We start from the raw sequence: 17,536 nt of genomic DNA, 5'->3' as shown, positions 1-17,536 counted from the left end.
TGACCTCCCTCATGGACTCGCTTCCAGAGGGCACGAAACCAGTGCTCAAGGCCATCATCCGACCATTTTATAACCAGTGGCAAAGGATCACCACAGACACATGGGTGCTGGAGATCATAGCCACGGGGTACGCCATCCCCTCCCAGTTGCTCCCACCGCCATGACCTCCACCCGGGGCCCCACCTCCAGGAGACCTCCCATGTAGCGAGGCTCAAGCAGGAGGTAGACCATCTCATGCTCGTAGGGGCAGTGGAAAGAGTGCCGGAGCAACTGCAAGGGAGAGGGTTCTACTCGAGGTACTTCCTCACGGGGAGGTCCATCTTAGATTTTCGAGGCCTCACCGGTACCTGCGCAAGCAACGTTTTCGGATGATCACAAACGCCTCCATCCTTACGGCACTAGACGATGGAGATTGGTTCGCAGCCCTTGACTTACAAGGTCCTACCGTTTGGGCTCTCCTCAGCCCCCAGAGTCTTCACCAAGACCTTGGCAGTGGTGTCAGCCTACCTGCACAGACAGGGGGTATTTATATTCCAGTATCTGAATGACCGCCTACTCAAAGGGGCCTCAAAGGAGGTGGTACTACGCATAATATGTGTCACAGCAGGCACGTTCTCTTCGCTCGGCCTGCTTATCAATCTGACAAAATCAAAGACAGACCCCGCACAGGACATAGAGTTCGTAGGGGCACGCATAAATTCTATTACAGCGAGGGCGTATCTACCAGAGACTCGCTTTCGGGCCATCGGCTCCCTCGCGCAAGGCTTCACCTTCAGCCCTATGGTGCCGGTTCTGACGTGCTTACAGCCGCTGGGCCACATGGCAGCAGCAACGTTTCGTAGAACAGAACGCCAGGTTACACATGCGCAGCATGCAGCATTGGCTGGCGAGCATATACAAACCGGCAGCACACACTGTTCACAGGATGGCGTCGCCCACAACGGAGGTGCGCAAATCCCTGCAATGGTGGGTAAACCCCGAGAACCTGCTTACAAGGGTACCCTTCCACCAACCACACGTATTGGTTTTTCTTACTACAGATGCCCCCCTCATAGGGTGGGGAGCACACATGGGCGAAGAGGTGACGCAAGGGCTGTGGTCCTCTATGGAGCAGTCACTGCACACAAATATACTGGAGCTCAAAGCAGTGTTCAACGCCTGCAGACACTTTCGAGACCAACTGAAAGGCAAGGTAGTCGGGATCAGTACAGACGATACCTCCACCATGTTTTATATAAATCGGCAAGGAGGAGCTCGGTCCCGTGCCTTATGTATAGAAGCAGTCCGGTTGTGGAACTGCTGCATCGCCAACAATGTAACCTTGAAAGCCTCGTACTTACCAGGCGCTCGCAATGTGAAGGCAGACCAGCTGAGCAGGCGTTTCGCACTCACGCACGAGTGGCAGATCCGTCCCGATCTGCTGCAACCGATTTTTCCACGCATGGGGTTTTTCCCCAGATAGACCCTGTTTGCTACTCAGCACAACAAGAAGTGCCCACGATTCTGCTCCAGGGCAGGACTGGGACGGGGGTCCCTGAGGGATGCCTTCGCGATCTCATGGAGGGGCCCCCTGCTTTACGCTTTCCCTCCCACAGTGCTCATCCACAAAGTGTTGCAGAAAGCCAGGAGGGAAGGAACCTGAATGATCCCGATAGTCCCAACGTGGGATCGACAGCAATGGTTCCCCCTATTCCTGCGCATGTCGGACCGGCCACCGATGTCCCCTCCGGTGGCACGGGATCTGCTCACGCAAGCCCAGGGGTCCATAGTGCATCCGCACCCCCAAAGCCTGCGACTACAAACGTGGTTAATCCATGGCTCAGCTCCCTAGAGAGCACATGTACGGAGGAAGTGCAGCAAGTCCTAGAAAGTAGCAGGAGGACTTCCACCAGGAAGACCTTCAAGCAGAAATGGACTCGCTTTACGGCATGGTGTTCTACCAAACAGCTAGCCCCCTTTCGGTGCCTATGGCTGTGATATTAGAGTATTTACTGGACCTCAAGAGAGGAGGACTCTCGCTATCCTCGTTTCAGGTCCACCTGGCCGCCATTTTGGTGTTCAGACACGAAGAGGAAGGGCACACGGTGTTCGCCCATCCCATGGTTACCAGGTTCTTCAAAGGGCTGGTAAGCCTATACCCCCCTCAGAAACCGCTTCCACCTCTGTGGAACTCGGACCTGGTGCTTAATGCGAAAAGGGGACCACCGTTTGAGCCTTTGGCCACGGTTTCCCTCCGCCTCCTTATGACGAAGACGACCTTTCTTCTTGCAATCACGTCGGCTCGCAGGGTGAGCGAGCTTGAGGCAGTTATGGCAACGCCGCCCTGCGCTGTTTTTCCAAGGAGGCGGTAACCATACGGCTGCATCCAGCCTTTGTTCCTAAAGTTTCTTTCTGAGTTTCATACTAACGAACCTATTGTTACCCTTGTTTATCCAAAGCCTCATAACTCTAACAAAGAGGTGCGCCTACACCTCCTGGACGTGAGCAGGCGCTAGCTTTCTATATGGACAGGACCAAGTCCTTCCGGAGAACGGATAGGCTCCTAGTCTCTATCGCTCCCAAATCAAAAGGAGAATGTCTCTCTTCGCAGAGAATCTCTAAGCACATCGTATCTTGCATAAAAATGTGCTACAAACTCAAAAAGACTCCTTTACTGGCCACGCCCAGGGCTCATTCCACTAGGGCGGTGGCAGCATCAACAGCCTTTTTTCAAGGGCGTTGCGCTAAAAGACATTTGCAGAGTGGCGACCTGGTCATCCTGTGACACCTTCGCCAAACATTACGCCCTTCACAGGGTATTCCAAGAGGATACCCGTCTCTTGGCAGCGGTCCTCTCGGGGACAAGCTGCACATAATCCGATTACCCACCTCCTATCTTGGGTTACTGCTGGGTAGTCACCTAATGTGGAGCACCCACGGGGACACTCGAAGAAGAAAGAAAGGTTACTCACCGTAGTAACGGTGGTTCTTCGAGATGTGTCCCCGTGGGTGCTCCACTACCCGCCCATCCTCCCCGCTCCGGATCTCTGTTTAGTGTTTTGCAGGAGCATCCGAGGCGGTTGGTCAAGGAACTGGCGGGGACCGGATCGCGCACATGGCCGGGAGCGCGCGGGGGAGCGGCGCGCACCGGCGCATGCGCGGTCCGGCAGAAACTGCTTGGAAGATCCGATCTGCGGCGCCGGGCGAGCCCGACACCTAATGTGGAGCACCCACGGGGACACATCTCGAAGAACCACCGTTACTACGGTGAGTAACCTTTCTTTTTTGGAGTTAGCAGGGAAATTTTTGGGGGGCAGACATACACTACATCAATGTTTCCCAATTTTTATTTGGCCACAGAACCTTTTTAAACTTGAAAGAATTTTGCAGAACACCATTCCCAGGCTCTACCCTCTTTGGTCCACAAATCCACCCCCCATTTCCAAGCTTTATCCACCTCAGCCTTCAGTCCCCAAATCTGCCCCCCCATCCGTAAGCTTTACCCCCATACTGCAAACCCAACCCACCATCTCCAGGCTTAACCCCTTTCAGCCCCACAGTGGCCCCCCAGGACAATCTGTCTGTGGCTTGGCTGGGGAGCCTACGCTGGGCAGTCACATTCGCCCAGCAGAAGGAAGGCTGGCATGGAGGTGTTCCATTGGTGGGGGTGGGGGAGGGGGTGAGCAGAGCCACACCCACTGGAAGGGTTTGGCCGCTCGGGTAGTGGGGTGGGTGAGTGGCTCTCTGCAGCTCCTTACCCTGCCACAACTGAAATAATGTAACTAAACTGAGTTGGCTTTAATGGCTGGATCACCCCTGCCATTCTGCCAGCTGTTAAACCAATTATATTTAGTTCTGCTGTTGCGGTAGCTGCAGAGGAGTTTGTCCCATGAAAGCTCACCCAGTAAATTATTTTGTTAGTCTTTAAAGTGCTACTTGACTGCTTTTGCATTTTGTTAATATATAGACTAGCACGGCTCCCTCTCTGTTACTATTCAAATGAACTTAGCGGTTGGTTAATTAAAGCCTGTTAAGCCCGTTGGCGTGTAGGATTCAAATAAATAAAAGGAATTTTTTCCCCCCCTCACACAACGTACAGTCTACCTGATGGAACTCCTTGCCAAAGGCTGTTCTGAAAGCCAAAACTATAACCTGGTTAAAAAATAACTACATAAGCCTATGGTTGATAGGTCCATTGATGGCAATTAACTAGGATTAGCAGGGATGGTGTCCCTAGCCTCTGTTTCCCAAAAGCTGGGAATGAACAACAGGGGACAGGTCACCCAGGACCATCCATAGGGATACCAATGTATGCACTTGCGTAGACACTGGTCCCCCAAATGTAGTGGTGCCCTATGCTGTGAATAACCCGGGAACTACAGGACAGTCAGCTTAACTTCTGTGCCAGGAAAGATAATGGAGCAGGTAATTAAAGAAATCATCTGCAAGCAGTTGGAAGGTGGTAAGGTGATAGGGAACAGCCAGCATGGTTTTGTTAAAAACAGATTATGTCAAACCAATCTAATAGCTTTCTTTGATAGAATAACGAGCCTTGTGGATAAGGGAGAAGCGGTGGATATGGTATACCTAGACTTCAGTAAAGCATTTGACACGGTCTCACATAATATACTTATCAACAAACTACGCAAATACAACTTAGATGGGGCTACTATAAGGTGGGTGAACAACTGGCTGGATAACCGTACCCAAAGAGTAGTTATTAATGGTTTTCAATCCTGCTGGAAAAGAATAACTAGTGGGGTTCCACAGGGGTCTGTTTTAGGACCGGTTCTGTTCAATATCTTCATTAACGATTTAGACATTGACATAGAAAGTACACTTATTAAGTTTGCAGATGATACCAAGCTGGGAGGGGTTGCGACTGCTGTGGAGGATAGGGTCATAATTCAAAAGGATCCGGATAAACTGGAGAAGTGGTCTGAGGTAAACAGGATGAAGTTTAATAAGGACAAATGCAAAGTGCTCCACTTAGGAAGGAACAATCAGTGCCACACATACAGAATGGGAAAGGACCGCCTAGGAATGAGTACAGCAGAAAGGGATCTAGGGGTTATAGTGGACCACAAGCTAAATATGAGTCAACAATGTGATGCTGTTGCAAAAAAAGCAAACATGATTCTAGGATGCATTAACAGGTATGTTGTGAACAAGACACGAGAAGTCATTCTCCCTCTCTACTCTGCGCTGGTTAGGCCTCAGCTGGAGTATTGTGTCCAGTTCTGAGCACCGCAGTTCAGGAAGGATGTGGAGAAATTGGAGAGGGTCCAGAGGAGAGCAACGAGAATGATCAAAGGTCTAGAGAACATGACCTATGAAGAAAGGCTGAAAGAATTGGGCTTGTTTAGTTTGGAAAAGAGAAGATTGAGGGGGGGACATGATAGCAGTTTTCAGGTATCTAAAAGGGTGTCATAAGACAGAGGGAGGGAACTTGTTCTTCCTTGCCTCTGAGGATAGAACAAGAGGCAATGGACTTAAATCACATCAGGGAGGTTCAGGTTGGACATTAGAAAAAAGTTCCTGTCAGGGTGATCAAACGCTGGAACGAATTGCCAAGGGAGGTGGTAGAATCTCCATCACTGGAGATATTTAAGAGGAGGTTAGATAGATGGCTTTCAGGGATGGTCTAGAAAGTGCTTGGTCCTGGCATGAGGGCAGGGGGCTGGACTCGGCCTCTTGAGGTCTCTTCCAGTCCTACTCTTCTATGATTCTATGAATACTATCTGAAAGTTGGTATAATTTGAAATCTGTTCAGTATCAGTATTTTTTAATGTTTAAATATACTAAATGTGTGTGTGTGTGTGTGTGTGTGTGTGTGTATATATATATAAATACATTTTTTAAAATGTATTTTATTTAATATATTTAAAATATTAGTGTTTAAATAAACTGTTCAAATATCAGTCATTTTTTTTTAATGACCGGTCCACGGACTGCTGCTGGTCCCTGATATCTGTTTAGGAAGTTTGCCCTGGCATCAGAAAAGTTGGGAAACAGTGGCCTATGTGAAATGTGATGATAGTGTTGGATCTGCCTTAGTGCCCAGTCACAATTTCCTGCCAGCAGTCTTGGGTAACATCTTGGTTGGTTGAATGTACTGTATCTTTGTTTTGTGGATAATCTGAAAAATTTTAGGTTCTGGAGCTGTCCGTCTTTCACTGTGGCCTGAAAAATAAATTTTCCTTTTTTGCTTTAGGCTTTCACGTTTTTTTTTTTTTTTTTTTTAAATAAGATAACTGGCAGAACCAGAGAGGTCTTCATCTGAGAGATTTTTCATGTTGAAGCAAAATTTTAAAACAGCTCCTACTTGAAAAGACATTTGACTTTGTCAATAACTCTCCGTATCTGTGCTGCTGTTACTAAGTTTCTGTTGAATGAAGAGCTCTTCCTCCCAGTCCCACCTTTTTGTCTGCTGGATGTTAACAGTGATGTCATTATTCTGGATTTATGACATGAGCTTGTTGCCAAAGAAATTTCTGTGATGATACAAACTCAGCTTTATGATTTTACCACACGATTGTGGCGTAAAAGCTGATAATCTTGGATCATCAGCAGATTTTAATTAAAGGCAGATATCATCGATAAGCAGAACTATAGCAATAAAACTTTGCAGTTAGGTGGTTAATTTTGTACAAGGATCTCAAAGGGCTTGTCTACACTTGCCCCCAACTTCAAAGGGGGCATGTTAATCAGGGTGACGGGAGATTACTAATGAAGTGCTGCAATGAATATGCAGCACTTCATTAGGCTAGTTCTCCCCCTCGGCTACACGCATGCTTGCTTTTCAAAGTTTGACGCTTCGAAGTTGCTGGGGGAGAATTAGCCTAATGAAGTGCTGCATATTCACCGTAGCACTTCGTTAGTAGTCTCCTGTCGCCCTGATTAACATGCCCCCTTTGAAATTGGGGGCAAGTGTATTTCATTCTAGCCTGGTCTGCGCTACAGATTTAGGTCAAGGCAGCTTACAGTGATCTAACTGCGTGTGTCTACACTACAGCTTTGTTCCTGCTGACATAAATGTCCCACTACACTAACTTAATAACTCTACCCCACAAGATGCATGGAGTCATTGTCTATGTAGTTAGGTTACTTCGTTGGCAGTGTAGACATTGTGTTGCATACATTGACTGACTGTTAATCCCTTTTAGACACCATCCCACAATGTCCTATCCTGACAGTATAATTAGTGCAAGTGCTCCTGGAAAAGACACACACCTCTTGCACAAGGAACAAAATATGGATATGTACCATGATATAACTACTGTGGCAGATGTATGCTTACCTGAGCTAGGTTTGCTGAATTTTGTAGTATAGACATGCATATACTAGTTAAATTTCACAATTCTCCTTTGTCTTGAGAAAATGTTACTACTTTTATTTTATTTATAGAGGAGCTAACAGAGAGAAGTGGTGTCTTCACTAACTTAAGTAGTGACTCAGTGGCATAGCTGGGAATACACTCCTCATCACCTGACTTCTAGTCCTCCACTCTAACCACTAGAAGGTACTTCCTTCTTGGAAAAGGAAGTCAAATAATAAGTTTAAATCTGCATATGTTCAGTCTTCTTTTATTTAGTTCATCAAGTATCTCTCTTCCTTTGTATGTTTTGAATTTGTGGGCAGGGTGGTGGGACTGGTACAGGAAGATTACTGGGTTACTGTCTTGTTAGCCCGGAATTTGCCATGATGTGTCCTTTGGATTTTGACAGGTTGGTTGAGATAGCAGAACACCGTTTCCCTAGTTATTTTGTCACAGAAGAAAAGTTGTTTTCAATGACCCGTAGTATTCACGTCTATCCGGAGCTCACCTGTGACAGTGTGCTGAAAAGGTATTGTTTGCTTTGGAATGCCCATAATTGCTGAATGGTCTGTCATGAATATGTTTTACATTGCAAGCTTTATGTACACTAGTTCATTTCTTTGGGCCTTTACATTTTGAATAACTAGGCAACTCTAACTAGATAAAATCAGTGTAATGTGATCAGCAACCCTATGTTTTGATGGATGTATTTGATCCCTTTATTCTGAAGATTTTGAAGAAGTTTTCTGGGATATCTGGTTAGTATTTGACCAATGAATATTCAAGTCTGATACCCAGCCAGCAAAATGTGGTCTGCAGAAATCTCTTCATAACTCTGAGGCAGCTTGTATTGAGTTTGTGCATCTGAGTGGCACCTGGCTTGCTCTCGCTAACTTTAGGGTAGGGTGAGCAAAATCATGGAAGTGCCTCCCGAATATTCCTCTGGAGCAGTGGTTCCCAAACTTTTTGACATCATGCCCCACTTTTGATTTTTGAGAAACCCTCATGCCCGTCCTTCTTTACCATCATCCAACCCCCACAACAAAAAAAATTCAATTTGTAATTTAAAATAAACACAAAATATTGACATAAAAATATTTAAAATTAAAAATAAGAACAAATAGTTTTTACTGGTCCAAAAATTTAATACAAATGTAATTTAACATCAGAAATAGCAGAAACGAATTGAATGTGAAAGATGCTGCTGCATTTTCTTCATAAGTTGCGAAATCCTAGGAGACTGGCTATGCTCTTGAGGCTCTTCCTTCCATCCCTACACTTTGTGGGAGGAAGAAAAGGAGATGTTGGGGTCTTCCTGCAAATAGAAAAGGAGCCCCATTCATGACTTTCAACCAGGAAGCCTTTTAAATTATGATGCTCTGTTAGCTTGTTAATTATCATGGAGAGGTTATGACATGGCAAGGACTAGTATTCCCTCTACTTTCTCCTACACATGCGGAATGAATTTTTTATATGTACCAGTATGGAAGTGCTGTGGCGGTGGGAGGGCTCCAGTTGGGGTTGCAAGGTCTGGGCCAGGGCCAGGGATGAAGGCCTCAGGACTTGGGTAGAGGGTTGGGGTTCAGAGTGGGGAATGAGCTCTGACTGGGCTTTGGAGTGAGCCCAGGGATAGGCAGTTACAGGTGCATACTGTCTCCAGGGCTATGGTGAGAAGAGAGGACTTGCGCCCCCTCCCTCTCGTGCTCACTCCCCACGGTAGCACTAGGGCTGGGAGAAGAGCTGCCTCTCCCTGGGGCTGGGGCTGGATTTGGGCTGAGGGACGGGTAACAGTTCCCCCACCTTGGGGCTGGGCTGGATGGGGGTCAGAGGAGGGCAGAGGTGAAAGTAAGCTGGTGCGCTCCAGTGCGGCGCTCTGGCAAGAAGTTGGCTGGGTGGGGCACTTGGCTGCAGGGGGCGTGGGGTTCCCATGTGTTGCTTCATGTTTGCTGTGACTACGGAGTAAGGGGAAAGTGCAGACCCTGCTGTGTTCCTTCCCCTCCTAGCTGCCTGGGGAGGAGCAGAGGGGGAATGCAGCAAGGGCTACACTTTCCCCCCACCTAAGCACAGCAAACGGGAAGCAGCAGCACTGCAGTCACGGCTTTGGGCAGCTGCAAACCCCCCACATTGGTCCCGTAGGGTCCACCTCCAACATTCATCAATCCTCCTGCCCTGAATCCTGCAACGCCTACATCCCCCCAGCCCTGAGCCCCTCCTCATGCCTCCAGCCCTACTCTCCAACCCCAAGCCTCTCATAATCCCAACCCTGTGACTCCTGTGTCACAGTCCCCAGCCCCTCCCCTAACTGTACCCCTACTCACCCACCCAAACCCTCTGCCCTGAGCCTCCCACACTCCACCCCACACACAAGTTTCTAACCTCCCCCTAGAGTCACCTCTGAGGAGTTGCAATAGTGGAGTACCTGTTTAAAAAATTAGTTAGTTTCACCCTTGGAGGAGGGATACCTCTCCACAGCAGGTCCAGGAATGGGCTGGGACTGGTGGGATGGGTATCTCTCCCTGCTATCAGGTCTGATGTTGGGTGATAACATCTCTCTCTGCCTCAGCCTTGAGTGTTAGAGTAGCACTTAATTGGATGCTTTGTGGCTGTATAACTTATGAGGAACTTAGGCAAGAACATCTTGTTACTCTTCTTGGGTGTATCTGCAAATGGTGTTGTGGCAGAGTACTTATTCTATGTACTGCCTACAGCCCAATCAGAAAGGATGAATTATTAGTGTATTATTAACCAAAGATATTTTGACACACATATTACATTACCAGTACATCAAAAGGGACCTAGCCTTGTTGCTATAGAGGGGCCCTACCTTGATAGAAATGGGATGTTTCTACTGTGTGAGAGAAGAAGACTTGGTACCATCTCCCTGTGCACATATCTCCCTGATTACCCCTGTGCTTGCATGGGACAGAGGAGGGGATAGTAGATCCGTATTACGTGAGTCCTCAAACCTCCACTCTGAAGGGAGTACTTTGGGATCCAGGCACTTCGGCAGTCTGAGCTATTGTAGTGGGTATGGAGCAGGATTCCTTCCCCCTTCCATATCTCTATCACCCAGCAAGGTTGCCTGTCGATGGGGGACATGGCCATTTGTAAAGATTTTAGTAGAATTTGTTGCAACAGGTTTATGTTTATAAAATATTTTTGTGAATGTGTACTTGTTAACCATAGTACGTATACAATTGACACCCTGCTGTCTAGTGTTACTGCTTCACCTAAGTCTGTGCACTTTTTTTTTTTTCCCTAAAAAGGATTGAGACTTTGGAAGAAGAAATCATTTCTAAGAAGGTTAAGCTTGTAATAATTGACTCTGTTGCTTCGGTGGTCAGAAAGGAGTTTGATATGAAACTTCAAGGCAACCTGATGGAGAGAAGTAATCTTCTGGCTAGAGAAGCATCCTTGTTGAAGTATGTGGCTGAGGAATTTTCAATACCAGTAAGTTTGTTGTTGTGTGTTTTTTTTTTCTTCCTCCCTCTTTAAAAAAAAAATCTCTGACCCATAGTATCAAATCATAAAATCAGAAAAGCATGAAAATGACAGAAATATGAAAAATAAATGATATTTTAACATGGTGGACAAGCCAAATGTAGTAAGCATATTTGTGAAAAAGATTAGTCTATTTGGATATTCAGTTGGTGACTTTATTGTGTTTTCCTTAGTATTTGTTGCAGAATTCAGAGATGGGTTTACAAGATTCTCCCTCGCATTTCCTTTTCAGAGTTTCACTTCCTTTAGGTTTTTTTGTAAGTCTGTTATGTGTTGTTTCAATTACACATAGCTCATTCAGTTCTTTAAGTTTTGTTGTTGTGTCCTCAGCAATACTTCCAGTGCTTTTTGATCCGTCTTACCCATTTATGGTCAATTTCCTGTGCCTCCATTTATATTTTGTGGTGTCTCAAATGAAATTTGGATCCTCTAGGCCCAACTGTTGTGGTTGTGAGTTTGGGATCTGCAGTAGTGCCCTGCCTTTATGAATTAAAGTGCAGAGGTAACTAGCAACAGTGCACCACAACACAGGCTTATCAGTAAGCCTACAATATCACTCTTGCAAAGTTTTAGTACTGTACCAGGATTGGGTGAAATTGCTCAGAGTGGTATCACAAGTTGTAATGGATTTGTATGAAAGAAGTGGAACTTATATATAAAACCTTCTTCTTATATTAAGATCAGTTTGAGAATGGAAAAAAGTTGCCAAGTCATATCAGAAATGCTCCAGCAATGGAAATAGTCAAAGTATAAGAGAGTAAACTTCTAAAGTAGTGACTTCAGAAATGTGAGGTCTTGTACATCTGTAACTTCTATGATTTGTATAGCTGACATCTCAGTCAGAATTATGGCTATGTCAGGGGAAGAATCTGCTCTCTTAGCTCAAGAAGAGTTGGATTCTGTTTATTCTATAAAATATTGTATCAAGACATTTGGATATCTTGATAAAATTAAAAAAATGCTACATCTGTGCCTTTTAAAATTGTGTGCAAATGTAATGTCCCAAGTTACCACACCCAATGATATTTATAGAGCTAAAAAGAAGCCAGGAAAAATATGAAGTACGCAAGTAAGTGTGTATTTAATGACACTTTTTATTAATTTTTAGGGAAAAAGTGATGCAGTTCTCTGGCCCAAAGAAAAAAAAAGTTATAAAACTTATACTGGAAGATGTTTAATTCTTTTTTTAAATTTGATTTTTAGTTGGTTAAAATGGTAAATTGGAAGTGGCCGTGAGCCACCCAGAGACTACGCTTATGGCCCTGCTTAGAAACAGGGAGAGAGTATATTAATATTCACGAAGCTTCTATTAATTTACAGATATACTGAACGAATGAAAAAGTTATGGATTGTATGCTTAAGTTGTTCGTTTCATCCTCTGGGCTTTTTAAACTCCATGTAAACCATTTAGAGTTGGTGTAAAAAAAAAAAAAAAGGAAAACTTCACCATTTAATGTTCTTTAGCGTATCATAACTGCTGTGCAGGGGTTGGGAATGTTTTTGGGGTTGGGGGCCATTGAGCTACAGAAAAATCAGTCGAGGACATACAAGTGAGAGGCAACTCCCCCAGATCCTCCAGCTCTTACTGATGTGACCCCTTGACTGAAATACTTCACTTTCCTGATACTCCAGGCCTGTGGCAGGGGAGGAGGAGAGATGAGGCAGAGAGGCCCAAGCTTCCAGTCTTCCCATAGGCCAGATAAACTCTTTTTGGGCCCCAGAGTTAGTAGATTGTGTGAGCCCTGTAGGATCTGGGGTGAGGCCAAAATGAAGTGTTCAGTGTGCAAGAGGGAGCTGAGGGTGGGGTGTTTGCAAAGAAAGAGGGTACAGGAGCAAGGGTGGATGCAGAGTATGGCCAGGAGAGAAGGTTCAGGAGCAGGCTGGGAGTAGATTGTCTTTTGGGTGGAGCAGGGGAAGGTGCGGGAGCAAGGGAGAGGACTGGAGCAGACTTGGGGTGGGCAGGAGTGGATGGGGAGGGGGAAGAGAGCTGGGCAGGAGAGGGCACCGGAGTGGACTTTGATGGGGAGGCTGGGTTGGCGATGGGGTGAAGGAGTGGACTTGCGAGGGCAGGGAAGCCTGGGCTGTGGGGGTGCAGGAATGGGGTGGGGGTCTGAGTGAGATTGGATGCAGAAGGGGATTGGGGATGGGAGAGATGTGGAGGCTCTTGACTGGCTCTGCACTCACCGCCACTCCCAGGTACCTCCCTCCTCTGCTCCTGTTGGCCAAAATCCAGCCAAGGGGAGAAGTGGGGAGACCCTTGCATGAACAATTTCTGGCACCGTGTTTCCCTAGCTGAGGGGAGGGGAAAGCAGCAGCAGTGCCGTGCAGAGCTGTTTCTGCCCTTCTCCCCCACTACTCCTGGCAGAGCCTGCAGTCCGGATCCAGCCCTGCATTGCCTGACCCAGCCCATTAAGCTCTGGGCTCCCCACTCCCCGTCCTGCCTCAGGCCGGATGCTGGGCAAGGAAGCCTTAAACCTAGGGGTCCAGATCCAGACAAGATGCTGTGCAGATTTAGACAATGGGCCAGGGGTTTCACACTGCTGGTGTAGTGTTTGATGTATGTGTAATAGCTGCTGTCTGTTGGTCCTTTCTTGAGTTCAGGTTCTGCTTGGTTTCCATTAGAAAGCCTTCAATACAGAGGTTTAGAATTCTGTCCGTAAACTTGGCATTTGCAGTTTTGGACTAGGAGAGATTTTAATTTCACAATTTCAAACACAAATGTAAATGGAGTGTGTCAAAATCTTCAGAACTGTTTTAAAAAGCATGAAAAATTCACTAACATGTTACTTTAACACCAGTAGACCTCAATGCCAGTATGAACTGGTCAGTGGCTAGTTTACTATTCTAATTGCTGTTGGTATCTTGTACAGAGAGTAGAATTATCATGGTTAAAATATTTGTCTTTAGAAATGGACTAAGTGAAAATAGTCCTAATAGCTTTTACTCCTTGCATCTATCTACCATCTTAATGACTAGTTTTTATGTCAGTTTATATGGTGAACACAGCTGTCCTTTTATTGTCTGAATATGTATGCCTGGAGTTTTGTTGGGTTACATTAAAAATGTTTAAATTTACAATACACAACAGACAGGAGACTCTCCTGTAAATTAGTATATTAAGAAGATTGGTTTTGGATGGTAGAGTACAACAGGTGTCAAACTTTAGCTGTTACAGGGTACATGCAATGCAAATGTAATGTAATAACAGGCATCTGGACACTATTAAGCAAATACACAAACTTCAGAATCTCTTTATTTTTATTAGCAAGTGAGTGAATTATTCTGAACAAGTACTAACACTTCCTTTGATATTCAGACACAAGTGCATTGGCCTATGGCTTTGACCTGAGCTGTCATGCTGGTGCACATTGTCACAATAAATAAAAAATAAGATCCGTCAGATGGATGCAGATGGACAGGGAGTGTAAGGAATAATGAATGTTCAGTTTTGATAGGCAGTGAAGACCAGATGATGTTGAGTTTTTTTAACAGGCATTATGGAAAAGGAGTTTTAAAGGGGTGGGGTGAGAGGAGTTATTTATGGAGGGTGTTTCCAAAGCATCAGGATTGGCATGGAAGAACACACAAAGTCAATAAGAGATGATAGGTACGGTGGGACTGTGCTGTAAAGTTACTTGAAAGTGAAGAACAGGCTTATTGCAGACTCAGTTGATGTATTCAGAGAAGGGGCAAAGTGGCCCAGGTCATGGGCTAGGAAAATTATCTTTGTAACAGCATTTTGAATGGTTACGAGTGGGGCAAGATTTTCTTTCTGAAGGCCAGTGAGAACAATGTTGCTGTAATCCAGATGAAAGATTGAGAGCCCAGATGAAAGGTTGTATGTTAGAAATGTAATACAGGAAGACTCTACAAGATGTAAACATAGCCTGGATTTGAGGACCAAGAGAGACTGGAATTGATAAAAGACACATAGGTTACAAACCTCTATGACGGATAGGATGATGTTGGTCTATACAGTGATGAAGAAAGGAGATCAAATGTAAGGCTTAGAGCTCTATTTTAGCCATGCCAACCTGAGGGTTAAAACACCATGAGATGTCAAAGAGACAGCTGAAATTTTATTTTGGACAGAAGATAGTTCTGTAGTAGAAAGGTGGATTTCTGGGTTGTCAGTATAGAGATAATAGCTGAATTTGTTTGCAAATGAGATTATCCAGAGATAATAGACGGAAGAGAACAGGACCAAGGATAGAATCCTGTAAAACCCTGCAGAAAGGTGGAGGAGGCTCAGAAGGATCATCCAAAGGACACACTGAAGAATCTGTAGGAGGAGAAGAAAGCAGGAGGGAGGAGGACACTCAGAAGGGGGCAGAGTCAGAAAAGACAAGACAGAGGACAAGATTTCAAGAAGGATGTAACTCATGGGGCTTGTCTACACTACCTCTCTACTTCGAAGGGAGGATGGTAAGTAGGGTGTTGGGAGATTATTAATGAAGATCTGCGCTGCATATGCAGCACTCCATTAAGCTAATTCCCCCCACAGCAACTTTGAAGTGTTAAACTTCGAAGTGCTAGCTCGTGTGTAGCTGTGGCTAACCTGCTGGTACTTCGAAGTGCCTGGGCAACTTTAATCCCTTTACTTCTTGAAGTTGCCCAGGCACTTCGAAGTACCGGTGGGTTAGGCGTGGCTACAAGTGAGCCGGCACTTGGAAATTGCCGCAGGGGAGAATTAGCTTAATGAAGTGCTGCATATGCAGCGCAGCACTTCATTAATAATCTCTCAACACCCTACTCTTTGAAGTAGAGGGGTAGTGTAGACACAGTCATGGTGTCAGAGGTGGCTGACAAGTCAAGGGTGAGGATGAGTACTGGTTGTGAGCTTTAGCTGAAAAGAGACCATTTATAACCAGACTGTACATGCACCAATACTGAGCAGGGTTAGCATGTTGAGCCAGAAGTTCCTGCTCCTTCATGGGACTTCATGGAGCCTGTTTCTCTTGTGCTCTTAATGATTTCCCTGCTTGTAACCAGACAGCCTGGAGGAGGAAGCTCTCTGATTTGAAGTCAGACGGGACAAAACTAAACTGGGGAAAGGGAAATTAGTAGACTAAGACAAGGAATCTGGTGAGATTGAGACTGGAGGGGAAAGGAGGATGGGCCTGACAGGCAGAATTGGTGGTAGTGGCACTGGGAGCTAGACACTAGGATGAGGGTGAAGGGACCAAAGCAGGAACTTTGAGCAAAAAAACCTGGGAACTGTGAGAAGGGGGACTGGGCCTGAATCTCAGTGTTCTCCCCATCAATTAAATTTCAACCCCTTCCCCTCTTGTGATTTGATTGATGGAAGCAAAGGGGGGAGACTGGGCCTAGCTAATCAAGGAGACCAGGATTAGGTACCAGTGTGTGAAGGGGAGAGGAGAGAATCAACATGTGGTATGGGGAAGCTGGAAATGGGTCAGGGAGAGAGGAGGCTGGGTCAATGAGTCATGGAGCGGAGTCAAAGGTTAAATGAGGACTCCAATGAGAGAGGGTTTAGAGAGAAGCTGTAAGATTATCAAACAGATTGGGCTCGATTTTTTTATTATAAAATATTTCTTCCAATCTATTTAGTTTATCACAGAGAAGATTAAGGGCTGATTGATTCAATCTATAAACACCTCTGCGTGGAACTGAAACTTGGTAAGAAAGGGCTCCACCATCTGATAAAGGTGTAATGAGGTCCAGTGGCTTGAAGCTGAAGCTACCCAAATTCAGTCTGTGAATAAGACTGAGCTTTCAGGGTAACTAACCTTTGGAGTAATTTACAAAAGATTGCGGAGGATTTTCCACTGCAAGTTTTAAAATCAGGAATTGTATTTTTTTTTAAAAGAAGTCCTCTGGCTTAAACAAGAATTCATTCCGGGAAGTCTTGCAACTTTTATTATGTGGGAGGTCAAATTAGATTGACAGTCTAACCTATTTTTTTTAATTTATAAATCTTAGAATTATTGTTATTGTGGTCCTCATTTTCTGGGTGCCCCATTTTGAGTCTCTGGGGGTTGGAACTGCAGAAACACTAAGCACTCACTGCTGCAACTGAAGAGCATGGAAGCTGTACTTAGAATATATAAAGTACGACTAGAGACCCAGTTGCAGCTCCTCTTGCTAGCGGAAGTTGTGCCAGAAGAAGGTTATAAATATATACTTCTAATACACATCCGAAGTGTATGGGCCAGGCCCTGCGCTGGCCGTGGAAGGAGCTCTATTGGGCCTGTGCTGGGTGGTTGAAGGGCTGTGTGCATGCGTGTGTGTGCATGCTCTATCAGGGGGCTGGGCTGGGCCCCACACTGGCTGGGGCAGGTGCTGGCATGGTGTGGGGGTGGGGTGGGAGCTGGCTGTCAAGGAGGTGGGCCAGGCCCTGCATGGTGTGGCAGGGGGAGCCTAGTAGAACCTTGCCCAGACAGAGGGGTGGACACAGCAAAAATAACGTATGATTTGAAAAATCAGTTTCTAGGGCACCTGGAATTAGTGACCTTTTGACCTTAATCTCTGTCTCAGTTCCTCTTTTGTCCACGTGCGTTGTGTGCAGTAGGTAAGGAATGGGGGCCATGGATTAAACAGTGAAGTAAGAAAATATTGAATAGCTCATTAGTTTTCAACCTGTGTGCTGCGTCCAAAAGAAATCAGTACCTCTAAATTTTGTAGGTGTCCACAAATGAGAAAAGATTGAAAATCACTGGAATAGTTTCTTATTGAGCTCTAAATGAGGCAGGGGTCCTATCATAATGTGCATAAGAG

General features: G+C 45.6%; 1 protein-coding gene across 3 annotated transcripts in view; it reads left to right on the top strand.

Moving 5' to 3' along the window:
• Window positions 1-17,536, top strand: part of RAD51B (RAD51 paralog B) — a 620,032-nt gene that overhangs the window by 20,463 nt on the left and 582,033 nt on the right. For all 3 annotated transcript variants that reach the window (XR_012645976.1, XM_074997206.1, XM_074997205.1), the window contains exons 6-7: window positions 7,707-7,826; window positions 10,564-10,747. Coding sequence is in view for 2 of the 3 variants with exons in the window: in XM_074997206.1 (XP_074853307.1) it covers window positions 7,707-7,826; window positions 10,564-10,747 (304 nt within the window). In the remaining variant the exon portion in view is untranslated. The remainder of the gene's footprint in view (window positions 1-7,706; window positions 7,827-10,563; window positions 10,748-17,536) is intronic.

Source organism: Carettochelys insculpta, chromosome 6 (genome assembly GCF_033958435.1).
Source record: "Carettochelys insculpta isolate YL-2023 chromosome 6, ASM3395843v1, whole genome shotgun sequence".
In the NCBI taxonomy this organism is placed as follows: Eukaryota; Metazoa; Chordata; order Testudines; family Carettochelyidae; genus Carettochelys; species Carettochelys insculpta.
Note: the sequence above shows the minus strand (reverse complement) of the source record. Positions and strands in the feature narration are given on the sequence as shown.